The following is a 27,085-nucleotide window of genomic DNA, read 5'->3' as shown; positions in this document are numbered from 1 at the left end:
TAGCTGAACCTAAGAAGACACACAACAGTGATTGAAACCTACGTGTTTGTGCGACCATATTATGATGAATTGAAAATGGGGGACCCTGATGTAAACAAGACGAAAGTCTTTCTCTGGTCTGCATCCCCTTAACAATTGTATATATTGAGCTGTACTGTACTGTACCCATTCTGCAATCTGTTAATAAACTTTTCAATCAATCAATCAATCAGAGCGCAAAACGGGAACCCGGAAACACGAACGCGTTGGTAAAAGCATACACGCGCCCCCTCCTCCCCTCTGATAGCGTCGCTAGGTGCCGACGTCATCAGCAGACGACTGTGTTGACACAGGAACATGCTTGTGGCAACTTGAGCCTGACGAGGAGCTGTCAGTCCATGAGTAAAGTTGTAATATTTGCGTTTTAAAAATGACGATGGATCTTACTTTTCTGGGGACTGGGTCTGCTTACCCGTCCCCGCACCGCGGCGCCTCGGCGCTGGTTCTCAGGACCGAGGGGGAGTGTTGGCTGTTTGATTGCGGAGAGGGAACCCAGACCCAGCTGATGAAGAGCCAGCTGAGAGCCGGTGAGTCCAGGTTCAGGTTCTGTCTGGGTACCGCTGCGCGGGTTGAGGTGGCTCTGTTCAAGAGGACAGCACATGGGACATAATAACTGGGTATAACCTCTGAAGCTGAAGGTTCTTCCTCATTTTGCTGCCTTTAAAAGTATGATCTCCGACCACTGGGTGAATGAATGAATGATTGAAAACTTTATTTAACAGATTGCAGAATGGGTACAATACAGTACGGATCAATACACACAATTGTTAAGGGTATGCAGACCAGAGAAAGACGTTTGTCTTGTTTACATCAGGGTCCCCCATTTTCAATTCATATCGACATTTATGACATACACAACATACATGACATTTATGGCATAGGGACATACATGTATTTAGTACTGATACATTTGTGACATAAACGGTATTCAAATATACAGTACTGTTACCCATAGATCCTGACAGAGTATATACATGGGGAGGGGACTGTACATTAGGAGGGATGTGGGTGGGTGGGAGAGAAATATACATATGGTGGGGTGGAGACTGTACATTTGGAGGGGTGGGTGGGTGGGAGAGAAATATACATACGGCGGGGAGAGAATGGGGTGGGGAGGAGACTGTCTATTAGGACGGAGGTGGTGGGGGTTTGGGCATTTACGGTGGGCGGTGGCCAGTTTCGAATTGCAGCCTCCCGTAGGTGCTCTTTAAGAGCGTTTTGAATGTGGGTAGGTAGGGATTCACATTCCTTTACAGCTTTGGGTAGGGCGTTCCACATTGATGTGGCATAATTGCGAAACGTGTTTAGTCCCTTGTTTGAGCCGAATCTGGGTTTAACATGATTTGTTGAGCTTCCTCTGGTGTAGTGGTTGTGGTATTCACTGACCTTTGGGAAGTATTTTGACATGTACATGGGTACCTTAGTCGTATAGTGTATCTTGTAGACTAGGCCCATTGCAAGTTGCTGTACTCTGTTGTCTACTCTAAGCCATCCTAGGTTGTCAAAGTGGGCAGGGGTGAGGTGGGTTCTGGGGGTAAGGTCAAGTAGTAGTCTGACCAGTTTGTTTTGTGATGTTTGTAATCTTGTTTTAGCGCCTTTGAGGTGCTTTGGTACCATGAGGTGCAAGCATAGTCGTAGTACCCTTGAATGAGTGCTCCTGCCAGAGTCTTCAGGGTATTCTTGTTTAGGGCAATTCCATGCAAATGTCAACCTCACCATGAAAAATTTAAAATAACATGATCATAACCAAACCAATTTCAAATGTATCATCAAGGTCTATATTTTGAAGTACAAAATAGATTTGATCGTAATATTTATGAGAATGCATGTTTTTTCACACTACAGGAGGAGACACAGATATAATTTTTTTTTTCGATTAACCTAATTGTATGACTTTCTGAATGGCCAGAATGGCAAAAAAAATCAACAGATATTTTTCTAACCTCACCTTTGGTCATGAAGGGCTGTTGTATCAATATGTGAATCAATTAATGTACTTTGTGTCTTTCCATTGGCAGGTGAAGCATGCTGTTATAATGCCCCTTTATGGGACAGCGAATGTAACATCCATAACGTTTTCCAGGAAAAGTTGTCATAAAACATGCATCTGGAATGCAATGTCAACCAAACTTCCTAAGCAAAGCTAACTTTTATAAAGATGACATATTAGCAACAATTAGTCATTCTGGTCTTATTTTTTGTATTCTTTACAAGTGTTATGGATGTTACCGTTATGGATGTTACATTGCAAGTGACGGATGTTACATTGCGAATGTGTGTTGTTAAGTCCGATTATGACCAATGTACAGTTTCTACGTCAAATGTATATACACTCTTTTTCTGGACACTTTTGTATCACAAACAGTACTGTATTTGCAAATCTGATATGTCATAAATGTATAGATGTAGCAGTACTGTCTATCTGTATGTCATGTATGTCATATATGTTATGATGAATTGAAAATGGGGGACCCTGATGTAAACAAGACGAAAGTCTTTCTCTGGTCTGCATCCCCTTAACAATTGTATGTATTGAGCTGTACTGTACTGTACCCATTCTGCAATCTGTTAATAAACTTTTCAATCAATTCAATCAAAACCCCTTTGTTTGAAGTATAATTTACACATTTTAGTTACACTTATTGAGATAAAGATGAGCCTGCAATAAGAAATGTTTTGACCTTTTGGATTTTGAGATAGGTGACAAAATACACAGCGTTATGGATGTTACGGAAATTGACAAGCTTTTCGGACTCACTGAACACATGATGAAAACTCTGTGAATATCTTTTTCAAAGAATAGCATGTTTACTATCACTTTGTAGGGAAGGGTTTGAGGTACCCAAAAAGCACATTCAGGAAAACCTGGCATTTCCTCTCAATGAATGAATAACAAAAAAGTGCCGTTATGGATGTTACATTTTTGCCTTATGGATGTTACACGTCTGAAATAGACAAAAAACACTATCAAAAATGTGTGTTGTTAAGTCCGATTATGACCCCTTTGTTTGATTTAAATCAGAAGTATTTTATGACTCCTTGTTTGATTAAAATCCAACATATTTCCAGACACAACTTTTTCACACATTGTTGGTCTAGGCAGAGCAGTGTCCACGTTAGCCTACTGCTAATCGGCTGCTGTCGGCCATCTCCCCCTCGCGTCTGCTCAGCCTACATGTGTATTTGACTATTTGTTATTGTTTTGCCGAGTATTGTGACAAGCAACCCACCCCAAAAAACACAGAAACCCCACATGAAACCAAACAGAAAGTAAATGAGTATTATTCCAGGGACGACATTTCAAGACAGGCCCCAGGAATGAAGGATGCAGTGACCACAAGAGAAGGAGTCAAGCAGAGGGTTCAGAAACGCCACATGTCCATGTCCCTTATGGAGGCTTACCGCTGCACTTCCAACCAAAGAGGACACGTCCTGGGTCAGTTTTGATCAGATTTGTGAACACCTCAATCCTCACATGGATAACAGAGGGAGATACCATTTCTCTGAACCAGTCCAGGCAGAGTGAATTGGACTTTATTTTTTATAACTTTCTTTTTCATGATGAGGTTGACATTTTCATGGAATTACTCCAAAACTAATTTTCTGATTTAACCGATATTAATATTGCTGTTCTCTGTATAGAAAACACTTTTTTATGTTAATCAAATAAAGAGCTATTTTTCAAAAACTTTTTGTAATTTATTTTCAGAAGTGACTGATATTTTGAAACTATGTGATTTTTTTTGATGTCACAGTATGATGTCATAATAGAACATTCTAGAACATTTGTGATGTCACAGTATGATGTCATAATAGAACATTCTAGAACATTTGTGATGTCACAGTATGATGTCATAATCAAACATTCTAGAACATTTGTGATGTCACAGTATGATGTCATAATCGAACATTCTAGAACATCTGTGTTCTATATATATTCAACAATTCTCTGGGAGGAGAGGGGGGGAGAAGGGGGGAAGAGGAAGAAAGTGGGGGACGATAGCTCAAGTGGGCCGGGAGACGAGGGTGCTGGAAAAGATGTGGCAAAAGCGGAAGTGATCCATATAGTGGTCAGGCTTGAGGGGGAGAGGGGTGAGAGGAAAGTAGGTAGGCTCGAGTGGCCCAAACTCATTGCCGAGCAATTAGGGGAGGTAAAGTACGTGAGAGTTTTGTGGGATGGGAATCTGGCCGTAGGGTGTGGTAGTGAGGGGCAGGTGGAGGTGGCTAGGAAGATGCGGGGCATTGGGGGGGTGGGTATAAGTAAGGTGGCGAGGGTAGGGGAGAAGAGGGGGGGGGGATGTAAGGGGGTGATAGCTGGGGTACCGGTCGAGGTTACAGTAGAGCAGCTGGTGGGAGAGCTAATGGAGAACGGGCGTAATGGCATAGTTAAGAGTGCAGAAAGGATGAAGAGGGGAGCAGAGAGGGCAGTGACGGGGACGGTAGTGATTACATTTGAGGGGGTTGTTCCTAGGGAGGTGTTTGTAGGGCGTAGGATGTATAGGGTTAGGGAATTTGTTCATGATCCTCTTAGGTGCTATAGGTGCCAGGAGTTTGGCCATATAGCTACCACGTGTAGGAAGGGGCTGAGGTGCGCTAGGTGTGGCGGGGAACATGAATATGGGAAGTGTGGAGAGGGAGTGAAGCCGAAGTGCTGTAGTTGTGGTGGGGAGCAGGACAGGGTAGCCAAGAAAGGGTGCAGGGGGTTGAAGGAGGGCATTTGGCAGTGAGGGTAGAGCAGGTAGAGAGGGGAAGGGAGGAGAAATTAGGTATTGTGGCCTTCGTGGCAGGGGTAGTTACTGGTATGGCAGAGGCTAAGGGTAAAACAGCGATGGTGAAGATGATTGTTAGGATAGCGGTTCAACATCTGGGATTGGAAGGTCTGGACTGGGAGGTGGTGTATAGCGAATTGGCTGAGGGGGCTGCGAGGGACAAGGCTGCGAGGGACAAAGCAGCCCAGGATAAGATAGCAGGGGGCAAGGTGGGTCCCGCGGAGGGGGGCTCAGACAGGAAGTAGCAGCAGTAGCTGCACTCCAATGGACAATGTAGGTGATGACGGGGTCCAGTAGAAGAAGAAAAAGAAGGTGAAGAAGGAGAAGAAGGAGAAGAAGAAGAGCCCATAAAAAGAATTGCGGAGGGCAGTAATACGCCTCGATGCGTCTACTCTGCCGGAAATTCAAATAAGAAGAAGAAGAAGCATTTCCTGGCATTTTTTCAGACTACAACATGAATCCAGACTGGTTTGACCCTCAAAATGGTCCACCGAAGTCAAACACGTGGGTAAAGCCCTATTTTTGATAGTGTTTTTTGTCTATTTCAGACGTGTAACATCCATAACGCAAAAATGTAACATCCATAACGGCACTTTTTTGTGATTCATTCCTTGAGAGGAAATGCCAGGTTTTCCTGAATGTGCTTTTTGGGTACCTCAAACCCTTCCCTACAAAGTGATAGTAAACATGTTATTCTTTGAAAAATATTCACAGAGTTTTCATCATGTGTTCAGTGAGTCCGAAAAGCTTGTCAATTTCCGTAACATCCATAACACTGTGTATTTTGTCACCTATCTCAAAATCCAAAAGGTCAAAACATTTCTTACTGCAGGCTCATCTTTATCTCAATAAGTGTAACAAAAATGTGTAAATTATACTTCCAATTCAAATCGATGCCTTGTCAATGTTAAGTTAAGTTTCCAATGTTCTCTCTGAATGTAACATCCATAATGCTGGAATTGCCCTTTACCAGAGAGGAGATCCGGTACAAGAATCTAGTTCGTTGGCTGACTTTTTTTTATTACATTGGATGCCATTTTGTCACAGGAAAGATTTGCCTCTAGGATGGAACCCAGGTAGGTAATTTCGTCTTTCCTTGTGACAATATTGTCACCCACTGTAACTGAGAAGCCGTCGGTCTTGCTGAGTTTGTTATTTGAACCGAAGAGAATGGGCTCTGTTTTGCCCATAATGATAGTTTGTTATCAGCGAGCCATATGCAGATTTTGCCTAGTTCCGAGCTGAGGGTTTTTTCAACCTGCAACTTGTTCTTGTCAGAGACCAGCAGGGCTGAGTCGTCCGCAAACAGGAACAAGTTGCAGTCACAGGCTGACGACATGTCATTTGCATAAATTAGGAACAGTAGCGGTCCTAGTATGCTTCCTTGTGGAACACCACAGCTCACTGTGAGGGGGGGGGGGGATAGAGTACCGTTTACCTCTACCATCTGTTCTCTCCCCTCCAGGTAGGATTGCATCCAGCTCACTGATAAACTATCAAAACCAATTGCTTTTAGCTTGTCAATCAGAATGGAGTGATTGACAGTGTCGAAGGCCTTTTGTAGGTCCAGCATGACCATGCCACAGTATTTGCCCGCGTCCACCTCTTGTTTGATGTGGTCGTTCAAATAGAGGAGGCATGTGTCAGTGGAGTGGGACGTTCTGAAGCCAGATTGGAATTCGTAGATTAGTTTTTTTTCCGCCAGGTACTTTTCGACCTGTTCGTAGACTTTTCTCCATGACTTTCGAGATGGAGGTAAGAATAGAAACAGGGCGGTAGTTGCCTGGGTCTAATTTGCTGCCCTTTTTGTGCAGAGGGGTCACTCTCGCAATTTTGAAGTCATTGGGGACGTGTCCCTGTTTTATAGAGGTTTATTATGTGTGTGATGACTGGGCTGATGGCGGCTGCTGAGTCTCTGAGGAATTTGGAGGGGATGTTGTCATGGCCAGTGGCCTTGTTAGGTTGGAGGGTGCTAAATTTTTTGAGTACCTCATCGGTTGTTACCATTTCAAGTTTGAAGTCGTCTTTGTGGACCCCTAGGTTTTTGTAGTATGCTACTATGTGTTCTACCCCATAATGCCCTGAGTGGGAGGGTAGTTTGTTTACCAGTGTTGTGGCTATGTTTGTGAAGAAGATGTTTAAGTTATTGGCTACATCCAGCTTGTCTGTGATGAGTGTGTTGTCCGTCTTTATGTTTATGTTTGAGAATCTGGTTTTAAGTTTTTTACTGCAGCCTAGTTGATTATTGAGTAATTTCCAAAGTTCACGTGGTTTGTTTTTGTTTTCCTCACTTTTGTCATTGATGAAATTTCTTTTTGCGGTTTTGATCATGGTGTTTACGTCATTTCTTAGTCTGTTTCTTTGAATTTTTAGTTCAACCACGTGGGCTTGGAGTTCACTGTTTGAGCTTTTGGAAAGCTTTGTCTGACTTTTATGAAGTTCAGAGCATTTTTTGTCTCTGGTTTTCATAGCGGCCAGTATTTCAGTGTGCATCCATGGCTCAGTGCGATTTTTAACCCTGGTGGTTCTTATGGGTGCCATGTTGTTGAGTATTGTTGTGAATTTGGTTTTGAATCCAAGCCATGTTTCTTCAACCTGTGTACCACTGAGTTCATCTGACCAGTCCAAGCTCCCCAGTTCTTGGTTAAAGGCCTCTCTCTAGAGTAGGTTTTGAGGTCTCTAGATGTGACTGTTTTGTGACAGCCGGCCTTCTGTTTTAGCTTTTTGCGGGTACAGAAAATCATATAATGATCACTTAACCCACATGCTATCACCCCTTTATTGGAGATCATCGTGGACTTGTCAGAGGTCAAAATGAGGTCAATGGTGGTTTGTGTCGAATCACATACCCTTGTGGGTTGGGTGATTAGCTGGCTGAAACCGTGCAGATCAGAAAACCTACTGAAGGCCTTGAAGACGGGTGCTGCTTTACGCAGCATATCCGTGTTCCAGTCCCCAATAAGAATTTTTTCTACCCCCTCCACCCCAGCTAAACACCCATCAAGTGTGTCATAGAAGCCACTCTGTTCTGGCGGTCTATAGATTGTGCCTACTAGTACTGTGACAAATGACTAGGGATGGGTACCTTTCACATTTGAACCGATACGGTACCGGTACCTGTGAATCGATACCGGTACCCAACGGTACCTTTTTTCGGTACTTTAGTCTCAAGAAATTTTATTTACCTACCTCAGTCGTGAAAAGAAAAAATCCAAACTTCAAATAACTACAATTTCGACAGTTTTCGGCTTGCCATTGCTCCGACTGCTTTGTTGTTGAATCAAGTCAAATCCTAGGTAAGCATATATTGTGCGTGTGAACGTTGACATGAAAAGAAAAAAGGAAAAAAAGGGTAAAAAAATATATATATATATATTTTTTTGGTATCTCACTTGAATCGATACTCGGTAGTACCGACGTGTTTCGGTTCGGTACCTCAAAAGCACCGAATTCGGTACCCATCCCTACAAATGACATCATGACATTTATGGCATAGGGACATACATGACATACAGGTATATAGTAGGCTACTGTTACATTTGTGACATATACGATATGCAAATATACAGTACTGTTACCCATAGATCCTAACAGAGAATATATACATATGATGGGGAGAGAATATACATACGGTGGGGAGGAGGCAGGAGACTGGCCCCACCCTATTCACCCTCTACACCCCTTGGCTCTGTCATCAGCCGGCATGGAATATCATTCCACTGCTACGCTGATGACACCCAACTCTACCTAAAAATAAACCCTACCCCATCCACAGTTCTGCCCTCTTCCACTCTGACCACCTGCCTTGAGGAGACCAAGGCATGGATGAAGCACAACTTCTTACAGTTAAACAGTTCTAAAACTGAAGCCATTATTATTGGCACCCCAAACCAGGTTCGCTCATCCACCATCACCTTTTCCGGCCAAAACATCACCCTGTCACTAGGGATGGGTACCTTTCACATTTGAACCGATACCGGTACCTGTGAATCGATACCGGTACCCAACGGTACCTTTTTTCGGTACTTTAGTCTAAAGAAATTTTATTTACCTACCTCAGTCGTGAAAAAAATCCAAACTTCAAATAACTACAATTTCGACAGTTTTCGGCTTGCCATTGCTCCGACTGCTTTGTTGTTGAATCAAGTAAAATCCTAGGTAAGCATATATTGTGTGTGTGAACGTTGACATGAAAAGAAAAAAGTAAAAAAAAGTAAAAGAAATTTGGTATCTCACTTGATTCGATACTCGGTAGTACCGACGTGTTTCGGTTCGGTACCTCAAAAGTACAGAATTCGGTACCCATCCCTACCTGTCACCAACAATCACCAACCTAGGGGTAAAAATGTACCCTCACCTGACCTTTTGAGGCGCACATAAATCAATTATACAAAAACTCTTTCTACCACCTTAGGAACATCGCCAAACTTCGCCCCTCACTCACTCTGTCAGATGCCGAAAAGCTCATCCACGCCTTTGTTTCCTCCAGGCTGGTTTACTGCAACGCACTCCTCATCGGGATCCCTAGCAAGAACATCCAAAGGCTACAATGTATCCAAAACAGCGCTGCTAGGATCCTGATGAGAGTGCGGAAATACCACCACATCACTCCCATCCTCAAGTCCCTTCACTGGCTCCCTGTCTCACTCAGGGTTGAGTTCAAGGTCTCCCTGCTCACCCACCAATGCCTCTACGGAAACGCCCCCCTATACCTCAAAGAACTCATCACCCCTCACTCCTCCTCTCGACATCTCCGCTCTGGCCAGGCAAACCTCCTCCAGCGCCCAAGGACCAATCTCTGCACTATGGGAGATCAGGCTTTTTGCTCTTCCGCTCCCAGTCTGTGGAATGCTCTCCCATCCCACAGACTGTGGATGCTTTCAAGAAAGGCCTCAAAACTCACCTTTTTAGAGCCTTCTGTTGACTTTTTATCAAATGTTTAGCTCCACACATTTTATGTTCTTTTACCAATTTCTTTTATCAGTTTTATTTTATTCTATGTTTCTCTATGTTATTCTATGTTTAGTTTTGCCTATTTTAATATTCTTTCTTTCCTTTATTCTCGCTAGTTTTTAAGTTCTTTTAACTGTAGCGCTTTGAGATTTGCCCCGCGACTGTAAAGCGCATTACAAATAGAATCTATTATTATTATTATTATTATTATTATTATTATTATTATTATTATTATTATTATTATTATTATTATTATTATTATTAGGTGGGGGTGGGGAGGTTTGGACATTTACGGGGGCCAGTTTCGAATTGCAGCCTCCCGTAGGTGCTCTTTGAGAGCAGTTTTGAATGTGGGTAGGGATTCACATAGCCGTTTTTTGAGCAGTGTTGACCAGTTTATAAACAATATTTAAAATGTTTTTTTAGCAACGCCGAGCTTTCAAACCATTGCCGTTCCTTGTCCAAAACCCTCGTGCAACTGTGAGTACCTTTGAAATTTCTCTGCGATACTTGTATAAGGAACGGTTCTCGTCTGACCAGTTCTTCAGGGTAAATCTAGGTTGGTTTCCTATTGAGGAGCAAGGGACTGTGGATTAACTCGGCCAAACCTTGTTGGCGTGCATCACAGTCACGAAAGGGGCTAGGATTCACATTCCTTTACAGCTGTGGGTAGGGCGTTCCACATTGTTGTGGCATAATTGCGAAACGTGTTTAGTCCCTTGTTTGTGCCGAATCTGGTTGAACATGATTTGTGGAGCTCCCTCTGGTGTTGTGGTCGTGGTATTCACTGACCTTTGGGAAGTATTTCGACATCTATGTATGTGTACTGCTGGGCAGTCGCGGACTGGGACCATAATTCCTACCGGGAATTTGACTCAGGCAGGCCAGGCCAGGCCAGGCCAGGCCAGGCCAGGCCAGGCCAGGCCAGGCCAGGCCAGGCCAGGCCAGGCCAGGCCAGGCCAACAGAATATAATCATAGCCGCGGAACGGGAAGCTGAGGGGGGGGAATAAAACTAATTAACAAGCAGGAATGACTCGACTGTTAAGTTTGCTGAACAACTCACAGTTTAGCAGGGCAGCACAGACCACAGATCAGATCAATCACCATGGGAAGTTAACAGACGAAGAAAGTGCCAACACAGCCCAATGCCTGATGCTGCCCGGCGGCAGTTTTAAAACGACAACTATATTATTATTGTCCCTTACCTTAGATGCGCCGCGCGCCTGCTGCATGCATCCCACAACTTCATCTTTTCCATTCATTCATTCATTTTTGCCTTATTTGGAGAGGTGGTCAGCTTTGTGTGAAATGTCTCTAGTCTAGCTAAGTTGTAGCTACAGAGCAGCCGTGTGTTACGACAACAAAGAACACGTTAAAACCAACAGATACAGGTGATTTAGTTCCTCCCTGACGTAGTGACCTTACAATGTTTACAATGTTTCTTACATGTTGCTGTTTTATTTTAAATGTTTATCTTTTTATTTGTTTCCATTAGTGTCAATTGAAATAAACAAATTAATTAATTAAATTAATTTGTTTTTGGATAACTTTATTTATTCTTGGGTAGGAATGCTATGACGTTACATGTTACCTATTTGTTCACTATAATATAATTCAACATTGCCTACCTAACTGCAAGTATAACAGGAAAAAGTTAAAACAAAAACAAAACATGCAACTGTAGAAAAGCTTCAAATCACAGCAAACATTATTTAAAGAAGAGTCACTCTTCAAGAGTGCTTCATATTAGTGTGTGAACTCTGTGGAAAGGTGATGGGCAAATCCTTTTCTTTTAAAACTCTTGAACTAAAAAAACAAACATCTGGAATTTACTATTCAATGAGCAGAAATAAGAAAAAAGTTTAATTGTAATTAGTTTAATTACAGCAACCAACACTGTCTATAGCTAATTTCACTGTTCATAACAACTGCAGGGGGTGCATTTGTATATAACTCGCCCATTTATACAGTCAACAGCTGCAAAAAGAATTCTGATTGTATACAAGTCAATAGGAAAATGACCCAACTTCTCGATCTCTTAATCTTTATGCTTTCTTTCTTTATGAGTTTATGCCTGGTCTCAATCGCTAGTTCCAAGTCTTCTTCGAGTCAAATAGATGATAAAAGGACTGCTAAAAAAAAACTTTTAGCAGCATCTCTGACTAGTGCCTTTTTTGTGTGTCTTTCCCTCTCTGCACCACCCTTTCTCTTCATGTTGGAAGCAGGGCTGACCTTCGAAGCTTTTTTTGGCAATCGAAGCTTCGGGGCCGAGCTTCGATTTTTTTTTTATTTATTTATTTATTATTATTATTTTTTATTTTTTATTTTTTTTATCTTATGTTGTGGGACTTGTACAGCACTTTGGTAAACTTTGTTGTTTTAAAATGTGCTCTATAAATAAAGTGGATTGGATTCATTAATTAAGTAGCCCCTTTCGTGACTGTGATGCAGCCAACAAGGTTTCACTCGGCTGCGCTGCCTGGGTGCAGTGGGGCTGCTCTCACAGCCAACGACATGACATTACATAATTATGTTGCAACCTTCGTCTATCAAGCAAACAATTATATTATATTTAATTTATAATTTATAATTATATCAGACAATGCACCTACAAAAGCAGATGATTACAATTAAATTAGCCAACTTGGTAACACATTAGTCATAGCAGCATAGGCATAACCTTGTTAATGTTTTGTGTGGCGTCGCCGTCGTGTACAACGATACTTACGTTTTTTAGGTGATTTGACAAAGTTGTTGTAGAGTTGTGATATGCCATTTTCTTCTGGCATATCTGGCACTCTGCTTTTTGGTCATTGTCTTTGCATATTTTAAAGTGTAACCACACATCTGATGACTTCTTCGTCGACATGTCTGCTGCACATGTCCTTGTTGTCTTCAACACAGATAATCTCCACGTGCTTGTTGTAGAGAGGTGGAGTCGAGGCGCCGCTTACTTTCGTTTCATTGGAATGGAGGCGCAAGATTTTGGAGGCAAAAAAAAACCTTTTAAACTTCAATTTTTTTATGTTCGAAGCTTCGAAGTATTTAAGACAGCCCTGAGGGTTATCTAGCTACAAACATCAACCTGACAAGCCAGCGCAAGCGCGCTGCCTCGCGCTGGGTGACAACAGTTAACTCATTCCTGCCTGCGGAACGAACGTATATTAGAGAGCACATCTCCGCGCAACTAGAAACACTTATACTGACCGTGGCCTGCTTCGGATTTCAGTGGCCTGACTGCGGGCAACAAAATAATATAATATACAAATAAATAAAATAAAAAACATTGCCAGTCTGACAGGGCCAGGCCATGCCAGTCTGCCAGGCCACCGGGAAAACTCCCGGTGCGCCCGATGGTCAGTCCGCTAGCACTGCTGGGCATGTTGAGGTGGATCTGTTCAAGAGGACAGAACATGGGACATAACTGGGTATAACCTCTGAAGCTGCCTTTAAAAGAATGATCTCCGACCACTTGAGTGCCAAGAACGAGAAATCTCGTTATTTAATCGTTATTTTTTTATTATCGATTTCCATGAATTTTTCATCAATCTAGCCTCACGTTACCAGTGGGGATCTGTCTGAGCTCGAACAGGGAAAATACCGCCCCCTATCGTCTCTCCAGATGGTATTGCACCCATTGGATTGGACTGAATGAAATGGATGGGAAAAAAAGAGTCCGGAATCCACATTTTACTTGTCAGGCATGTAACCGGAGACAATCCCAGTCATTGCCTAATGCCCACCCTCAGAACAGCGTGGAATATGTGTTTCCACTACCCAGCGTTGGATCAATAAACGCGATTGATATTTGGAATGGCGATCAGGAATTGGAATAATCTTTTTGGAGAACATCTGATCTGAGGTAAGGAATCTATTTGACCAGTCTTGGGATAATCAGAGCTCTTTTCACCTATATCTCAGCGTGTCCCATATGTGTGTGTGTGGCTGTGAGTGTGTGTGTGCTGATCAGGAAATAAGATAATCGATTTTTCAGCCCGCTTCTCTAGCGTGCATAAGTACACATATACTATCGATAATCTAGCGTTTATTTGAAAACGATTCATAAATAGGCCGAAAAATGACGACGTGTTTTGTGTATTCCAGTAAAGCGCGATTCCTGCAGAATCTTTTATTTTTTCTGGACGTTTAAAAAACCAGCGTTTTTTCAAAATGGTATAAAACGGCAATGTCAATTGACAATGTTGACTGCAAACAAGTCATTGATAAGCGATGGGCGTATTAGACACATAGGCATAATTTAAGATATAGTTTATGCGTTCGCAAATGTGATCGCCCTCCCATTGACTACAGCGCTGGCACTCAAGCGCTATTTCTGGTGCCCCCTGCTGGCACTCAAAGTGTTAAAGGTGACATGCATTATAAATGGCTTTTTTCAGTGTCTAGCATTGTATTATAGTAATAGGAGTTAGTACAAATGATGAAATCCACCCCTTGATTAACTACATTTTAGAAAATAATACACACAACATGAACAGATCAACGTTATGTTCTTCTCATTAACCGCTTATCAAGCGGGCAGAAAAGTGGCAATTTTTTAACTTTAACTTGAGGACTGCATACTTTTTTTGCAAACCAAAACAACATACTTTATACTTATAGCACATGCATGAGCCTGGTCTCTTTTGAAAGATGACATTCAACTCACTTTTAGTGCTAACATAATAGAGTAACATAGGTCTGAACTTGAGTTGTAGTAGGTGTTTAGTACAGAGGTAGTATTTTCCCAGAAGGTGGTATGGCTTACAGACGGAGCCATAGCCTGAAGCCTTCCATTCAGAAATGAGAGATTAGGAGTGATTTTGGTAAACTGTGTACAAAGAAAAACTCAGTTTTCTCATAGACTTCAATTCATTCGGCTGTTTTTCTCTTCCTGTTTTCGTGTTTTTTTAGATCCCCAGGCCATGTGGGGTATCATTGGAAAGCTCATTGGCTACAACGATCCACAATAATTTTCGAGATCGGATCTAGATTGACGGAACTACTGCAGCCTGAGTCAGGAGTGGTATTTTGCGCAATACCGTGTACTTTGCACAAGCCTCAAATACTGGCATGTAACTCGAGAACCGCTGAACGGATTTTGTCGGATTTTGCCGCTATCGACAGGCAACAAATAAGCCTTCTATTCGATATATATATATTGTATTACAAAATATGCACACCCGAGCCACTAGGGGTCGCCAAAGTGCCGGTTGCAAAAAGTCCAAAAAACGCCATATGTGGGACGTTGCATGCTAAGAGGTTTGGATGTGCAGCTGGCAAGATAACCTGTTGTGCTAATGCTGTAGTGAAGCAAATCAAAAGGATATGACGGGGCGACAGTGGCTCAGGAGGTAGAGCAGTCGTCTGGTAATCAGGAGGTTCTCGGTTCGATTCCCGCTCCTCCCGGGCAGCATGTCGCAGTGTCCTTGAGCAAGACACTTAATTGCTCCTGATGAGCAGGTTGGCACCTTGCATGGTCGCCTCTGCCGTCGGTGTGTGAGTGAATGGGTAAAAATATAATATCGGCCGCCGATATAATACCAATACTTTTGGCTTTGGCCATACCTACTACTGTACTTTAAAGTTTTGAACTGTTGTACAATGTTCACAGAATACAGTGACTTGGTCTCAAGTGACTTAGATGTCTATTGAGAATACTCAGGGTTGGCTTATCCATAGTGTGAATTCAGGACACACTTGTATCCTTTATAAAAGATTTTTTTTATTAAAATATTTATTTTTATTTAACATGTTTTGGTCTTAAATTGTTTCAAAATATCAGTCATTTTCTGAAAATAAATTACAAAAGTAAAAAAAAAAATAGCTCTTTTTTTGTTTATCATAAAAAAGAGTTTTCTATACAGAGATATTGACATCGGTAAATATCGGTATCAACCAGAACAGCAATATTAATATTGTTTATCGGTATCGGCCAGAATTTTCACATCGGTGCATGATGCTGAACGATTAATCGATTTTAAATAAAATGATAATGGAATGATAATCGCAATTTTCTTTAATTTAATTTTTTTTATTTATTTAACCAGGAAGTCCCATTGAGATACAAGATCGATTCGGGAGAGGCAGGTAAGGGGTTTTAGATTGTGTGTTGTGAAGTTTAGACTTCAGAGAGGGAGAGTAAAGTACAGAAAAAAAGGTACCGTCGTTGGGTACCAGTATCGATTCCCAGGTAAAAAGAAACATTTTCAGGCTCGGTGTCCCGAAAAGACCCACCGCGTAGGCCAGATGCAAGCCGCATTTTACAATAAACCTCTGTGGGGCTGTTTAAAAGAAATAATAATTATAATCGCAAATTTAATCGCAATCGCAATATCTGTCCGAAAAATCGCACTTAGATTGTTTCCCAAAATCGTGCAGCCCTAGGTGCATCACTAGCATGTCAGGTTGATGTTTGTAGCTAGAGTGTGGAGCACTGCTTTCCAACATGAAGAGAAAGGGTGGTGCAGAGAGGGAAAGACACACAAAAAAATGGCACTAGTCAGAGATGCTGCTAAAATAAACGAACGTGTATTTATAATGAGATGCTTCTTCTACTGTGTGAATGTGAAGCAGGGCGTAGCTGAAAAAGAGCATCTGTGCTCAGCGAACCTACCCTGGGTAAATAAATGTTAAACAAATAATGAGATAGTATATGCTTCTTCTACCGCTGTGGGGCTTGGTCATGAACACCGCTATTGACAGACTATTATTGGAGTTGGGTTTCACCTGCATTTTGATTCCCATCTCCTGTCGTTTTGTCGTGAATCATGTTTTCAATCCAGGTCGGATCACCAAGGTCTTCATCACTCACCTGCACGGGGACCACCTGTTTGGTCTGCCTGGCCTGCTATGCACCGTGAGCCTCAACACCAACCCCAGACCCAGCCAGACCCTGCCCTGCGTGGACATCTATGGCCCCCGCGGCCTCAGACACTTCCTGAGGGTCACCCTGAGTCTCACAGGCTCCCAGCTCCTCTTCCCATACGCAGGCATGTCCCAGATGTGTACTGTTATTATAATAATAATAATAATAATAATACTAATACTGTTCATTGTATCTTTTCTTCTTTGATTGTCTTCATGTTGATTGTTTTTATTGAGTTGTTTCTTGTACAATGTCCCTGTTTTTATGTGCTTATATCTTGACCATTGCAGACACATGCCTCTGGAGAATGATAGACACTGCTCTCCTCTCCCTTCTCCTTTCATTATCCCAATCTCTTCTCTCCCTTCTCTCATTTTCCTAATCTCTTCTCTCCTCTCCCTTCTCTCCTCTCCTCTCATTTTCCTCATCATCTCTTCTCTCCTCTCCATTTTCCTCTCATTATCCTAATCTCTTCTCTCCTCCTCTCCATTTTCCTCTCATTATCCTAATCTCTTCTCTCCTCCTCTCCATTTTCCTCTCATTATCCTAATCTCTTTTCTTCTTCTCTCTTCTCCATTTTCCTCATTATCCTAATCTCTTCTCTCCTCCTCTCCATTGTCCTCTCATTATCCTAATCTCTTCTCTCCTCCTCTCCATTTTCCTCTCATTATCCTAATATCTTCTCTCCTCCTCTCCATTTTCCTCTCATTATCCTAATCTCTTTTCTTCTTCTCTCTTCTCCATTTTCCTCATTATCCTAATCTCTTCTCTCCTCCTCTCCATTTTCCTCTCATTATCCTAATCTCTTCTCTCCTCCTCTCCATTTTCCTCTCATTATCCTAATCTCTTTTCTTCTTCTCTCTTCTCCATTTTCCTCATTATCCTAATCTCTTCTCTTCTCCTCTCCATTTTCCTCTCATTATCCTAATCTCTTCTCTTCTCCTCTCCATTTTCCTCTCATTATCCTAATATCTTCTCTCCTCTCCCTTCTCTCCTCTCATTATCCTCATCTCTCCTCTCCTCTCCATGGCCACCTACATTTCACTACATGTCTTGTGTCTGTATGTGACAAATACAACTCTTGGATCTTGAATCGTCTCTCCTCCTCCTCTCTTCTTCTCCTGTAGTACATGAACTGGAGCCATGTCCCGACCAGAGTCCACCTGAGGGTCAGCTCAGCCTGGAGGTTTGTGGTGGACTGATTTAACCCTTTCACTGAGACATCACAGAAGGTTAACCCTTTCACTGCCACACAACAGCAGGTTAACCCTTTCACTACCACACTACAGACGGTAACCGTCTGTAGTGTGGTAGTGAAAGGTTAACCTTCTGTGGTGTGGCAGTGAAATGGTTAAAGCTGCAACAACTATTTTCAAATGTTCTTATGACCATCAGAAGGTATCATTGAGTCATCATGTCCTACTCAATCAACCTTAGGCTAACTGTTGTTATTCCATCATTTATTTTCTTTGTTGACAAAACCCTGCCCTTGCTTTATATCCGCCTATTTTATAAACCTATGCATTTAAAAAAAAAAAAGTCCTCTTAATTACATCATCAACCTTTATTTATACTCAAAAAGACAATGGACCTATCTCAAACCCTGCCCTCTTTTCTTGATCCTCCAATCACAACTGTCGCTTACCTCGGACAAACTTGGTTTGTCCGAGGTAAGCGACAGTTGTGATTGGAGGATCAAGAAAAGAGGGCAGGGTTTGAGACAGGTCCATTGAGGTCACCCTCATTTTCAATGTCGTCAAGACTTTACGGACATTTCAATGCACACATTTCTACAATATAACAATAATAAATATTAATAACTATATAGTATAAAATGAACATATGCATAAAATCAGCTGAATATAATATATATATATAAAACAATGCATAAATTGCAGACATAAGAATAGGTATAATAGGTATATAATCTCCAGAATATATGGAGGACTCTGCCAGGCCAAATCGAAATCAACTAACACAATGTACATAAAGGAGAAATGGGAAAAAGAATGCAATATGTCAATCTCAGGAGAGGTATGGGACAGATTATGTACACAACAATGGGAAACAACAGGCTCAAACAACTGGAGGGAATTTGGCTAGAAGAACCTAGTAAGGTTTTTTATCACCCCATGGCAGAAAAAACATCAGGGGACCGAGGGAAAATGCTGGCGGGCTAAACGAAGCCAATCATTCACATATATTCTGGGAATGCCAAACCCTGGTACCATACTGGCAAGAGATACATAAGAACCTAGAAGCAATTTTTGAGATTGACATCCCCTTCAAATTTGACACCCTATACCTAGGAAATATTCCCTATGAAAAATGGGACTTCAATGACAACATTTTTATAATGATGCTTCTGATAGCAAGCAAGAAAGCTATCACAAGAAGATGGTTAAAACCAGAGGCACCCACAGTAGAAGATTGGATAGACGTAACTCATGACATCTACATAATGGAAAAGATGTCATTTTCAATAAAAATTCTACTGGATCTGGTCGAAATGGACAGAATATGTCAAACACACACGATCTGACTTCTGCTAAAAGTAATAACGATCAAATGTAACGGATCCTCCCCAGGAACAGCCGCTAGCCTGTCTGATATGTTGTATTATTGTTGTAAGAATATGTCCTGTCTTATGTCTGACCCTATGTGATGTCCCCCTTTTTTCTTTTTATTTAAAAAAAAAAAAAAAAAAATTGGGGTTTTAGTTTTATTTTGTTTTGTCTTTGTTTTTATTATTGAGTCTTATTTTTGTTGTTTGTTTATTTTTCATTTGATCTTTTAAGTTTTCTTCTTCTTCTCCTCTCTTTTTGTCACCTCCCCCCCTTCCCCTTCCCTCTTTCCCTCTTTCTCCCCTCTTTCCTCTCCAACTTCTGCTCATTCTAAGTTACCTGATGTGTACCAAAAAATGTATCTAGTGGCCATAAAAAATGTAAAAAAAAAAAAAAACTTTATTAACAGATTGCAGAATGGGTACAGTACAGTACAGCGCAATACACACAATTGTTAAGGGGATGCAGACCAGAGAAAGACTTTCGTCTTGTTTACATCAGGGTCCCCCATTTTCAAATCATCATAACATATATGACACACACGACATACAGATAGACAGTACTGCTACATCTATACATTTATGACATACCAGATTTGCAAATACAGTACTGTTTGTGATATAAAAAGAGTCTAAAAATCACAGAATGTTTTGGATGTTACCCGGGAGCAGGGATGCAGTGGTGGGTGGACGGGGTACCACGCCGTAAAAAATAAAAAAAAAATAAAAAAAAATAATAGGTATAAAAGACAATAGAAGTACGGTAGTGCAATGTAGCTGCTCGGCTGTGGAATGCCCTCCCTGACCATCTGAGAGCACCACAGTCCGTTGAGGTTTTTAAAAGGGGCCTAAAAACATTTATTTTTAACAAGGCATTTGCCTGAATTATTTTTTTACTATTATTATTTTTAATTGTACTTCTATTCATTTTTATTATTATTATAATTTTTTTAATTTTTATATATAAAGTGCGGTACAAATTGAATTTATTATTATTAATGTAAACGTGCAGACTTAATAATGGCATAAAATAAGTACAATGACGCTCGAAGGCATGTGAACCCCCCCAGAACAGTCAGTCCCCCAAAACACCCCCACACATCAATCCCTACCACATCCCCATCCAAGACGCACCCCCCGATAAAGCACGCCATGACCGAAGGAAAACACAAACAGCCCTCGCGACACTCACACCGCCATGCACGGCGACGGGAATTCCACCCCTGCGTGCCGCCCCATCCCCCCAGGTCCCGGTGGCGTGTAGTTTTTTACCAACACACTTGCAGTTCCGCGTTCAGGTTCTGCGATCTGATTGGCCACTGACGTTTCTCTCTGCGCCAATCGCCACGTAGCTGCCGCCTCGCAGGTTCTCATTCAACTACTGTCCAAGTTGCTGTATAACAGCAGCGTGATTATATGTTAGCGTAGTAATATCTATACTTTTCAAGAAAACAAATGGCTATTCTGAAATTAGGCGAAGATGATGACAACATATAGGCCTGTTTTACCCTCTATCTTGCTTTTCTCTCTTGTGAACTTGTCATTTCAATATTTTCTAATAGAACAGCAGCTACAGCGGGATGAGTCCCGTGCCACAGGCAACTAAAGGAAGCATTAGACCGTATACCTCTCATCGGTAAAATAACAATTCGGTGATGTTGAACAACCAATGAACATAAATCGTGAGCCGTGACGTAAGGGTCCCTGTTGCGTGTAGTCTTTTACCAGCAAGATAGAGGGTAAAACAGGCCTATATGTTGTCATCATCTTCACCATCACGGAATTGATTGTGCATAATGGATATCTTTTGGATATGAATTGTGCCAGCGGAGTTAACCAGTCTGATTCCTCCTCCCAGATGACCTCTTGACCTCAGCTCCACTAATCTAGTCTGATTCCTCCTCCCAGATGACCTCAGCTCTGCGCTCCACTAATCTAGTCTTCCTCCCCCCAGATAACCTCAGCTCTGCGCTCCACTAATCTAGTCTTCCTCCCCCCAGATGACCTCGGTGAGCGGCCCCCTCCACCCCCAGGAGCAGCCCGGGAGGACCATCTCTCTGGACGCGGCCAGCGACTGCTACTCTCTGCTGCAGGACGGCAGGTTCGAGGTCACAGCCTTCCGCCTCTTCCACCGGGTCGCCTCCTTCGGCTTCTGCGTCCAGGAGCGCGACCAGCCCGGCAGACTGGACACGGACCGGCTGAGGGCGCTCGGTGAGTCGGGTCTTTCACCCTAACCCTAACCCTTTCACCCTAACCCTAACCCTTTCACCGCCGGGTCCCGGTTAGACTTCCGGTATCGATCTGTTAGAGACGTGTGTGACCGGTGCAGAGTTGTATAGATGAACTTCCCACCACAGTTAGGACAGCCGGAACCCGTCCAATCTTTCGCCGTCGACTAAAGACGCACTTCTTCAACCATTATCTTCAACCACTTGTAGAAGATGACAGAGAGGCAGCCTTTGGTAACTTGTAGAAGATGACAAGAGAGGCAGCCTTTGGTAACTTGTAGAAGATGACAAGAGAGGCAGCCTTTGGTAACTTGTAGAAGATGACAGAGAGGCAGCCTTTGGTAACTTGTAGAAGATGACAGAGGCAGCCTTTGGTAACTTGTAGAAGATGACAGAGAGGCAGCCTTTGGTAACTTGTAGAAGATGACAGAGGCAGTCTTTGGTAACTTGTAGAAGATGACAGAGGCAGCCTTTGGTAACTTGTAGAAGATGACAGAGGCAGCCTTTGGTAACTTGTAGAAGATGACAGAGGCAGCCTTTGGTAACTTGTAGAAGATGACAGAGAGGCAGCCTTTGGTAACTTGTAGAAGATGACAGAGGCAGCCTTTGGTAACTTGTAGAAGATGACAGAGGCAGCCTTTGGTAACTTGTAGAAGATGACAGAGAGGCAGCCTTTGGTAACTTGTAGAAGATGACAGAGGCAGCCTTTGGTAACTTGTAGAAGATGACAGAGGCAGCCTTTGGTAACTTGTAGAAGATGACAGAGGCAGTCTTTGGTAACTTGTAGAAGATGACAGAAAGGCAGCCTTTGGTAACTTGTAGAAGATGACAGAGGCAGTCTTTGGTAACTTGTAGAAGATGACAGAGGCAGCCTTTGGTAACTTGTAGAAGATGACAGAGGCAGCCTTTGGTAACTTGTAGAAGATGACAGAGGCAGCCTTTGGTAACTTGTAGAAGATGACAGAGAGGCAGCCTTTGGTAACTTGTAGAAGATGACAGAGGCAGCCTTTGGTAACTTGTAGAAGATGACAGAGGCAGCCTTTGGTAACTTGTAGAAGATGACAGAGGCAGCCTTTGGTAACTTGTAGAAGATGACAGAGGCAGCCTTTGGTCGAGAAGAAAGGTAAAACGAATTCAGTCGTCATATGATGTTCTCAAATCAGTGCGTAATCGTGTTTGATAATCGTGATCTCAATATCAAATCAAAATAATGATTTTTGCCCTAATCGTGTGTGAGAGAGAGAATTATTGGATTTAAAAGCTTCATCAGCTGTAATCCTTTATGAAATGTAAACTTCAATATGAGTCTCTGCAATACCCTAACCCTTTCACCGCCGGATCCCGGTTAGACTTCCCGTATCGATCTGTTAGAGACGTGTGTGACCGGTGCAGAGTCGTATTCTCGAAGACACTCTGATGTCACAAGACCACCGCCATCTTGGTATGGTGGAAAACAAACTTTTTTATGGTGGAGATCAAAAATGTATGCGTTGAGCTCTGTTTTTATTACATATTTTATCACATTCTTGTTCATTTCATAACCTTTTCATATAATTTGTTTTGAAAATATTGAGGCCAACATGGCATTTCACTATTTCGAAAGCCTTTCTGGTGATTCTAAGGTGAAAAAAAAGGCATGTAGGCTACTTGAAAAGAATGGACTAACGTTATATGGTGAAGTAGCTAGCAGCTAACATTTCTCTGCTGTTTACAGCCTCACAGCCAATAAAACATAATTTACGATATACATATTTGTTCCTTATTCTCACCTGTTATGAAATGGGTAGAGCAGACATACGTATGATTTGACTTGGGGGCCAGGGTCTGCTTTGATCGACTCTCCCGTCTGAGTCTACATGTGCCCTCTTGATAGCCGCCAGATATCCGTGATGCCTCAACTGGTATTATATAAAACTTTCAATTTTGATTTTTGATTATGTTATTACTAGTACAAAGCGTAACACAGCAGCTCTTGTGTTGCACTGTGGCATTGTGATGCACTGAAGAAAATTACCCTTGATTGTGTTTAATTTGCCGCTTTTCCGATCCGTTTCTGCACTAAATGAACCGTACACAATGTACCCGGGGGGCGTGTTTCCCCCACGCCGCAGTTGCCTAGCAACAATAGACAGGAAGTTGACTTCGAGAATAGATGAACTTCCCACCACAGTTAGGACAGCCGGAAACCGTCCAATCGTCGACTAAAGACGCACTTCTTCAACCATTATCTGAAATGAAAAAATTCAATAAAAAATCTAACCCTAACTAACCTTACTGTCATGCACTTGTCCTAATAAACTAACCTACACTGTAGCACTCAACACTTTGATGAACATTGTTACTCAGCTGATAGAGTTGTGCCCTTCCTGCTGACTTGTCGTACAGAACTTGTAAGTCGCTTTGGATAAAAGCATTTCAGCTAAATGACTAAATGTAAATGTTAGAGACATAGTGACCGATCTAGAAGTCAGATCATGATAAAATTAATGAAATGTTTTTTTTCCATATTATCACAGTTTGAATGTTTAAGAATATATTTACTGTAAGAGCTAAAACAGTTATCTCTAAATAGTAAAAACCTTTGTTTAGAAAAGGCAGTTTGTGACACCTAGTATCTGACTGCCAAGGTGTTAAAAAATGCAGCCAAACTTTAGATTGGATTTTGGACGAACAATACTACAGTACATACTAGGCTATATATTATCTAAGCATATTATTAGTTGTATATGCATTCACAGCGATTTCGCTGTAGAAAACAACTATTTCCAACTTTTTGGTTAGACATTAGAGAAACATACCTCATTAATAAAATATTGAAATGAAAGGTTATCTATTTAATAGTTTATTTATATCAGTAAAGCAGGATTTCATTCCAGTGTTCTCCGCCATTAAAAACAGTAGGCTATTTTCTAATAAAGGAATTCATTTAATATCCAATATAATTTTAAAGATTTATTTTTTGCCGTTTTATCGCTTTATTGCTACTGGGCAGTCCAGTAGAGAGAGACAGAGGAGGAATGGGAGACAGAGTGGGGGGAAGACATTCGGCAAATAACGACGGGTTCGGGAGTCGAACCCGGGTCGGCCGTGTCGCGGCTGAGCGCGCTATGTGGTTCGCCACTGGGGCGCCCCTATCCAATATCATTTTAATACATTTGATTTGATGTAGGACTGAAGCCGGGGCCGCAGTACGGACGCCTGAAGGCAGGGGGCAGCGTGACGCTGGAGAGCGGCCGCGTGGTGACGCCCGGCGAGGTCCTGGAGGCGCCCGTGCCCGGCAGGAAGGTGTGCATCCTGGGAGACTGCAGCGCCGTGGTGGGGGAGGGGCCGCTGGCCGCCTGCGCCCGGGCGGACATCTTGGTGCACGAGGCCACGCTGGGGGAGGAGCACCGCGACAAGGCCGTGGAGCACGGGCACAGCACGCCCAAGATGGCGGCCGCGGTGGCGCGGGCCTGCGGGGCGCGGAGGCTGGTGCTGTACCACTTCAGCCAGAGGTACAAGCCCAGCGCCCTGCTGAAGGAGGGAGACGAGGACGACGTCGCCGAGCTCCGGAGGCAAGCGGAGGAGGCGCTGCAGGGGACGGACATAGAGGTGACTCTGGCGGAAGACTTTCTGTGTCTGCCCATCCCGCTCAAGAGACCTCTGTGTCTGGCAGGACGTACTGCGGGTCCAGACCCATGATGAAAACAAGACAATCAAGATAAAACCATTCTTGTACCGCATGCCACGTTGCGCTAATTTTGTCTTGTCAAGAATCAAGAGGTTTTTGTCACATACATACCAGGGCATACAGTGAAATGCGGGTGGTCATGCCCGCAGCGATTGTGCAAAATACAATAAAAATAGGCATAGAAAAAAAAGAAAATAGGTAAGACACAAGTTGTGCATGATAAGAAAAAGACATGCTAAATTCCTGGGACATGCTAAGTTCCTTGTGTTGTAAATGCAGCGCACCCTTCCTTCATGCTCCGCCCCTCCCTCCTTTAATAGTAGTTTCAGCATCGTGTTGAGAGGGAGGAGCCACGGCGCACTTCTCCAGTTGTTTTGAAACGTCTTTGGTAACTTGTAGAAGATGACAGAAAGGCAGCCTTTGGTAACTTGTAGAAGATGACAGAGGCAGCCTTTGGTAACTTGTAGAAGATGACAGAGGCAGCCTTTGGTAACTTGTAGAAGATGACAGAAAGGCAGCCTTTGGTAACTTGTAGAAGATGACAGAGAGGCAGCCTTTGGTAACTTGTAGAAGATGACAGAGGCAGCCTTTGGTAACTTGTAGAAGATGACAGAGAGGCAGCCTTTGGTAACTTGTAGAAGATGACAGAGAGGCAGCCTTTGGTCGAGAAGAAAGGTAAAACGAATTCAGTCGTCATATGATGTTCTCAAATCAGTGCGTAATCGTGTTTGATAATCGTGATCTCAATATCAATCAAAATAATGATTTTTGCCCTAATCGTGTGTGTGTTTGTGTGTGAGAGAGAATTATTGGATTTAAAAGTGTCATCAGCTGTAATCCTTTATGAAATGTAAACTTCAATATGAGTCTCTGCAATACAATATTAGTATTTAAATCCAGCTGCTAAACTATCAGACTAAACTAGACCATCCAGAGTGCAGGGTTGGGGCTTGAAAACATTTGATGGAATATGAATTCACTATCGGAACGGGCTCGTCAAATCAAATCCTTTATAATCACTTATTTAAAGGTTTCTTTGGTAATTACTTTGGGGGAGAAGACAACGATTGAATATTGCTTTTATTGCACTCAGTCCAGTAACTAAATATTCTTTCAGCAATACAGAAAGGGAACATGATGAAATGATAAATAACCTAAACACTGAAAGACAGGGATTGAGTGGAACTGTAGGAGACAGAGGGGTATTTAGAACCAGTTCCAAAACAGAACCGGCTAAAGGAACCCAACCCGAGCAGAGATGAGACGTTGTAATGCTGGCTGCTGTTCGGGGATCAAGCTCTTCTCATGAACTACTCAACCAGAGCCAAGTAGAGATACTGAATTGGCAAATACTGCCCTCTGCTGGACAACTTAACAGTGCAGCCTTGATGCAGACTGTTGCCATACAGTATATAAAAAATTATAATAAAGACCTTGTGTATCCAAATACAAAGTGTAAAGGTTGGACCTTTTCTGAGAAATTAAGTTCTGGATTGCAAAGAAAGAGGCAAGACCAAGGTTTATTTAATTAAAGCTCTATAAAGTATGTTTTACTCCCACGTTACTGATGGATTGTGACATGAATTAATGTTTCACCAACAGCACAGCCTCTGTAGTGTTATTGCAATTATCTGACATCATAGTGGAGCCTCTGAAGTCTGAAACCAACACGGCTCTCTGCGGCGAGGAGGACGAGAGGCCAGTCATCAGGTCTCTCTCTGCGGCGAGGAGGACGAGAGGCCAGTCATCAGGTCTCTCTCTGCGGCGAGGAGGACGAGAGGCCAGTCATCAGGTCTCTCTCTGCGGCAAGGAGGACGAGGGGCCAGTCATCAGGTCTCTCTCTGCGGCGAGGAGGACGAGAGGCCAGTCGTCAGGTCTCTCTCTGCGGCGAGGAGGACGAGAGGCCAGTCGTCAGGTCTCTCTCTGCGGCGAGGAGGACGAGAGGCCAGTCATCAGGTCTCTCTCTGACACTCACATGTATACAGTCATCAGGTCTC

General features: G+C 42.6%; 1 protein-coding gene across 1 annotated transcript; it reads left to right on the top strand.

Moving 5' to 3' along the window:
• Positions 1 to 354: 354 nt before the first annotated feature.
• Positions 355 to 26,407, top strand: elac1 (elaC ribonuclease Z 1). Its single transcript, XM_084322483.1, has 5 exons — positions 355 to 566; positions 16,545 to 16,751; positions 17,755 to 17,813; positions 21,191 to 21,401; positions 24,588 to 26,407. The coding sequence occupies exons 1-5, from the start codon at positions 410 to 412 to the stop codon at positions 25,097 to 25,099; spliced, it is 1,146 nt and encodes a 381-aa protein (XP_084178609.1). The 5' UTR covers positions 355 to 409; the 3' UTR covers positions 25,100 to 26,407.
• The last annotated feature ends 678 nt before the right edge of the window (positions 26,408 to 27,085 follow it).

The sequence above is a fragment of the Notolepis coatsorum genome, assembly GCF_963971535.1.
Source record: "Notolepis coatsorum genome assembly, chromosome: 10".
NCBI classification, from domain to species: domain Eukaryota; kingdom Metazoa; phylum Chordata; class Actinopteri; order Aulopiformes; family Paralepididae; genus Notolepis; species Notolepis coatsorum.
The sequence above is the reverse complement of the archived record's forward strand: the minus strand, read 5'-3'. Positions and strand labels throughout refer to the sequence as shown.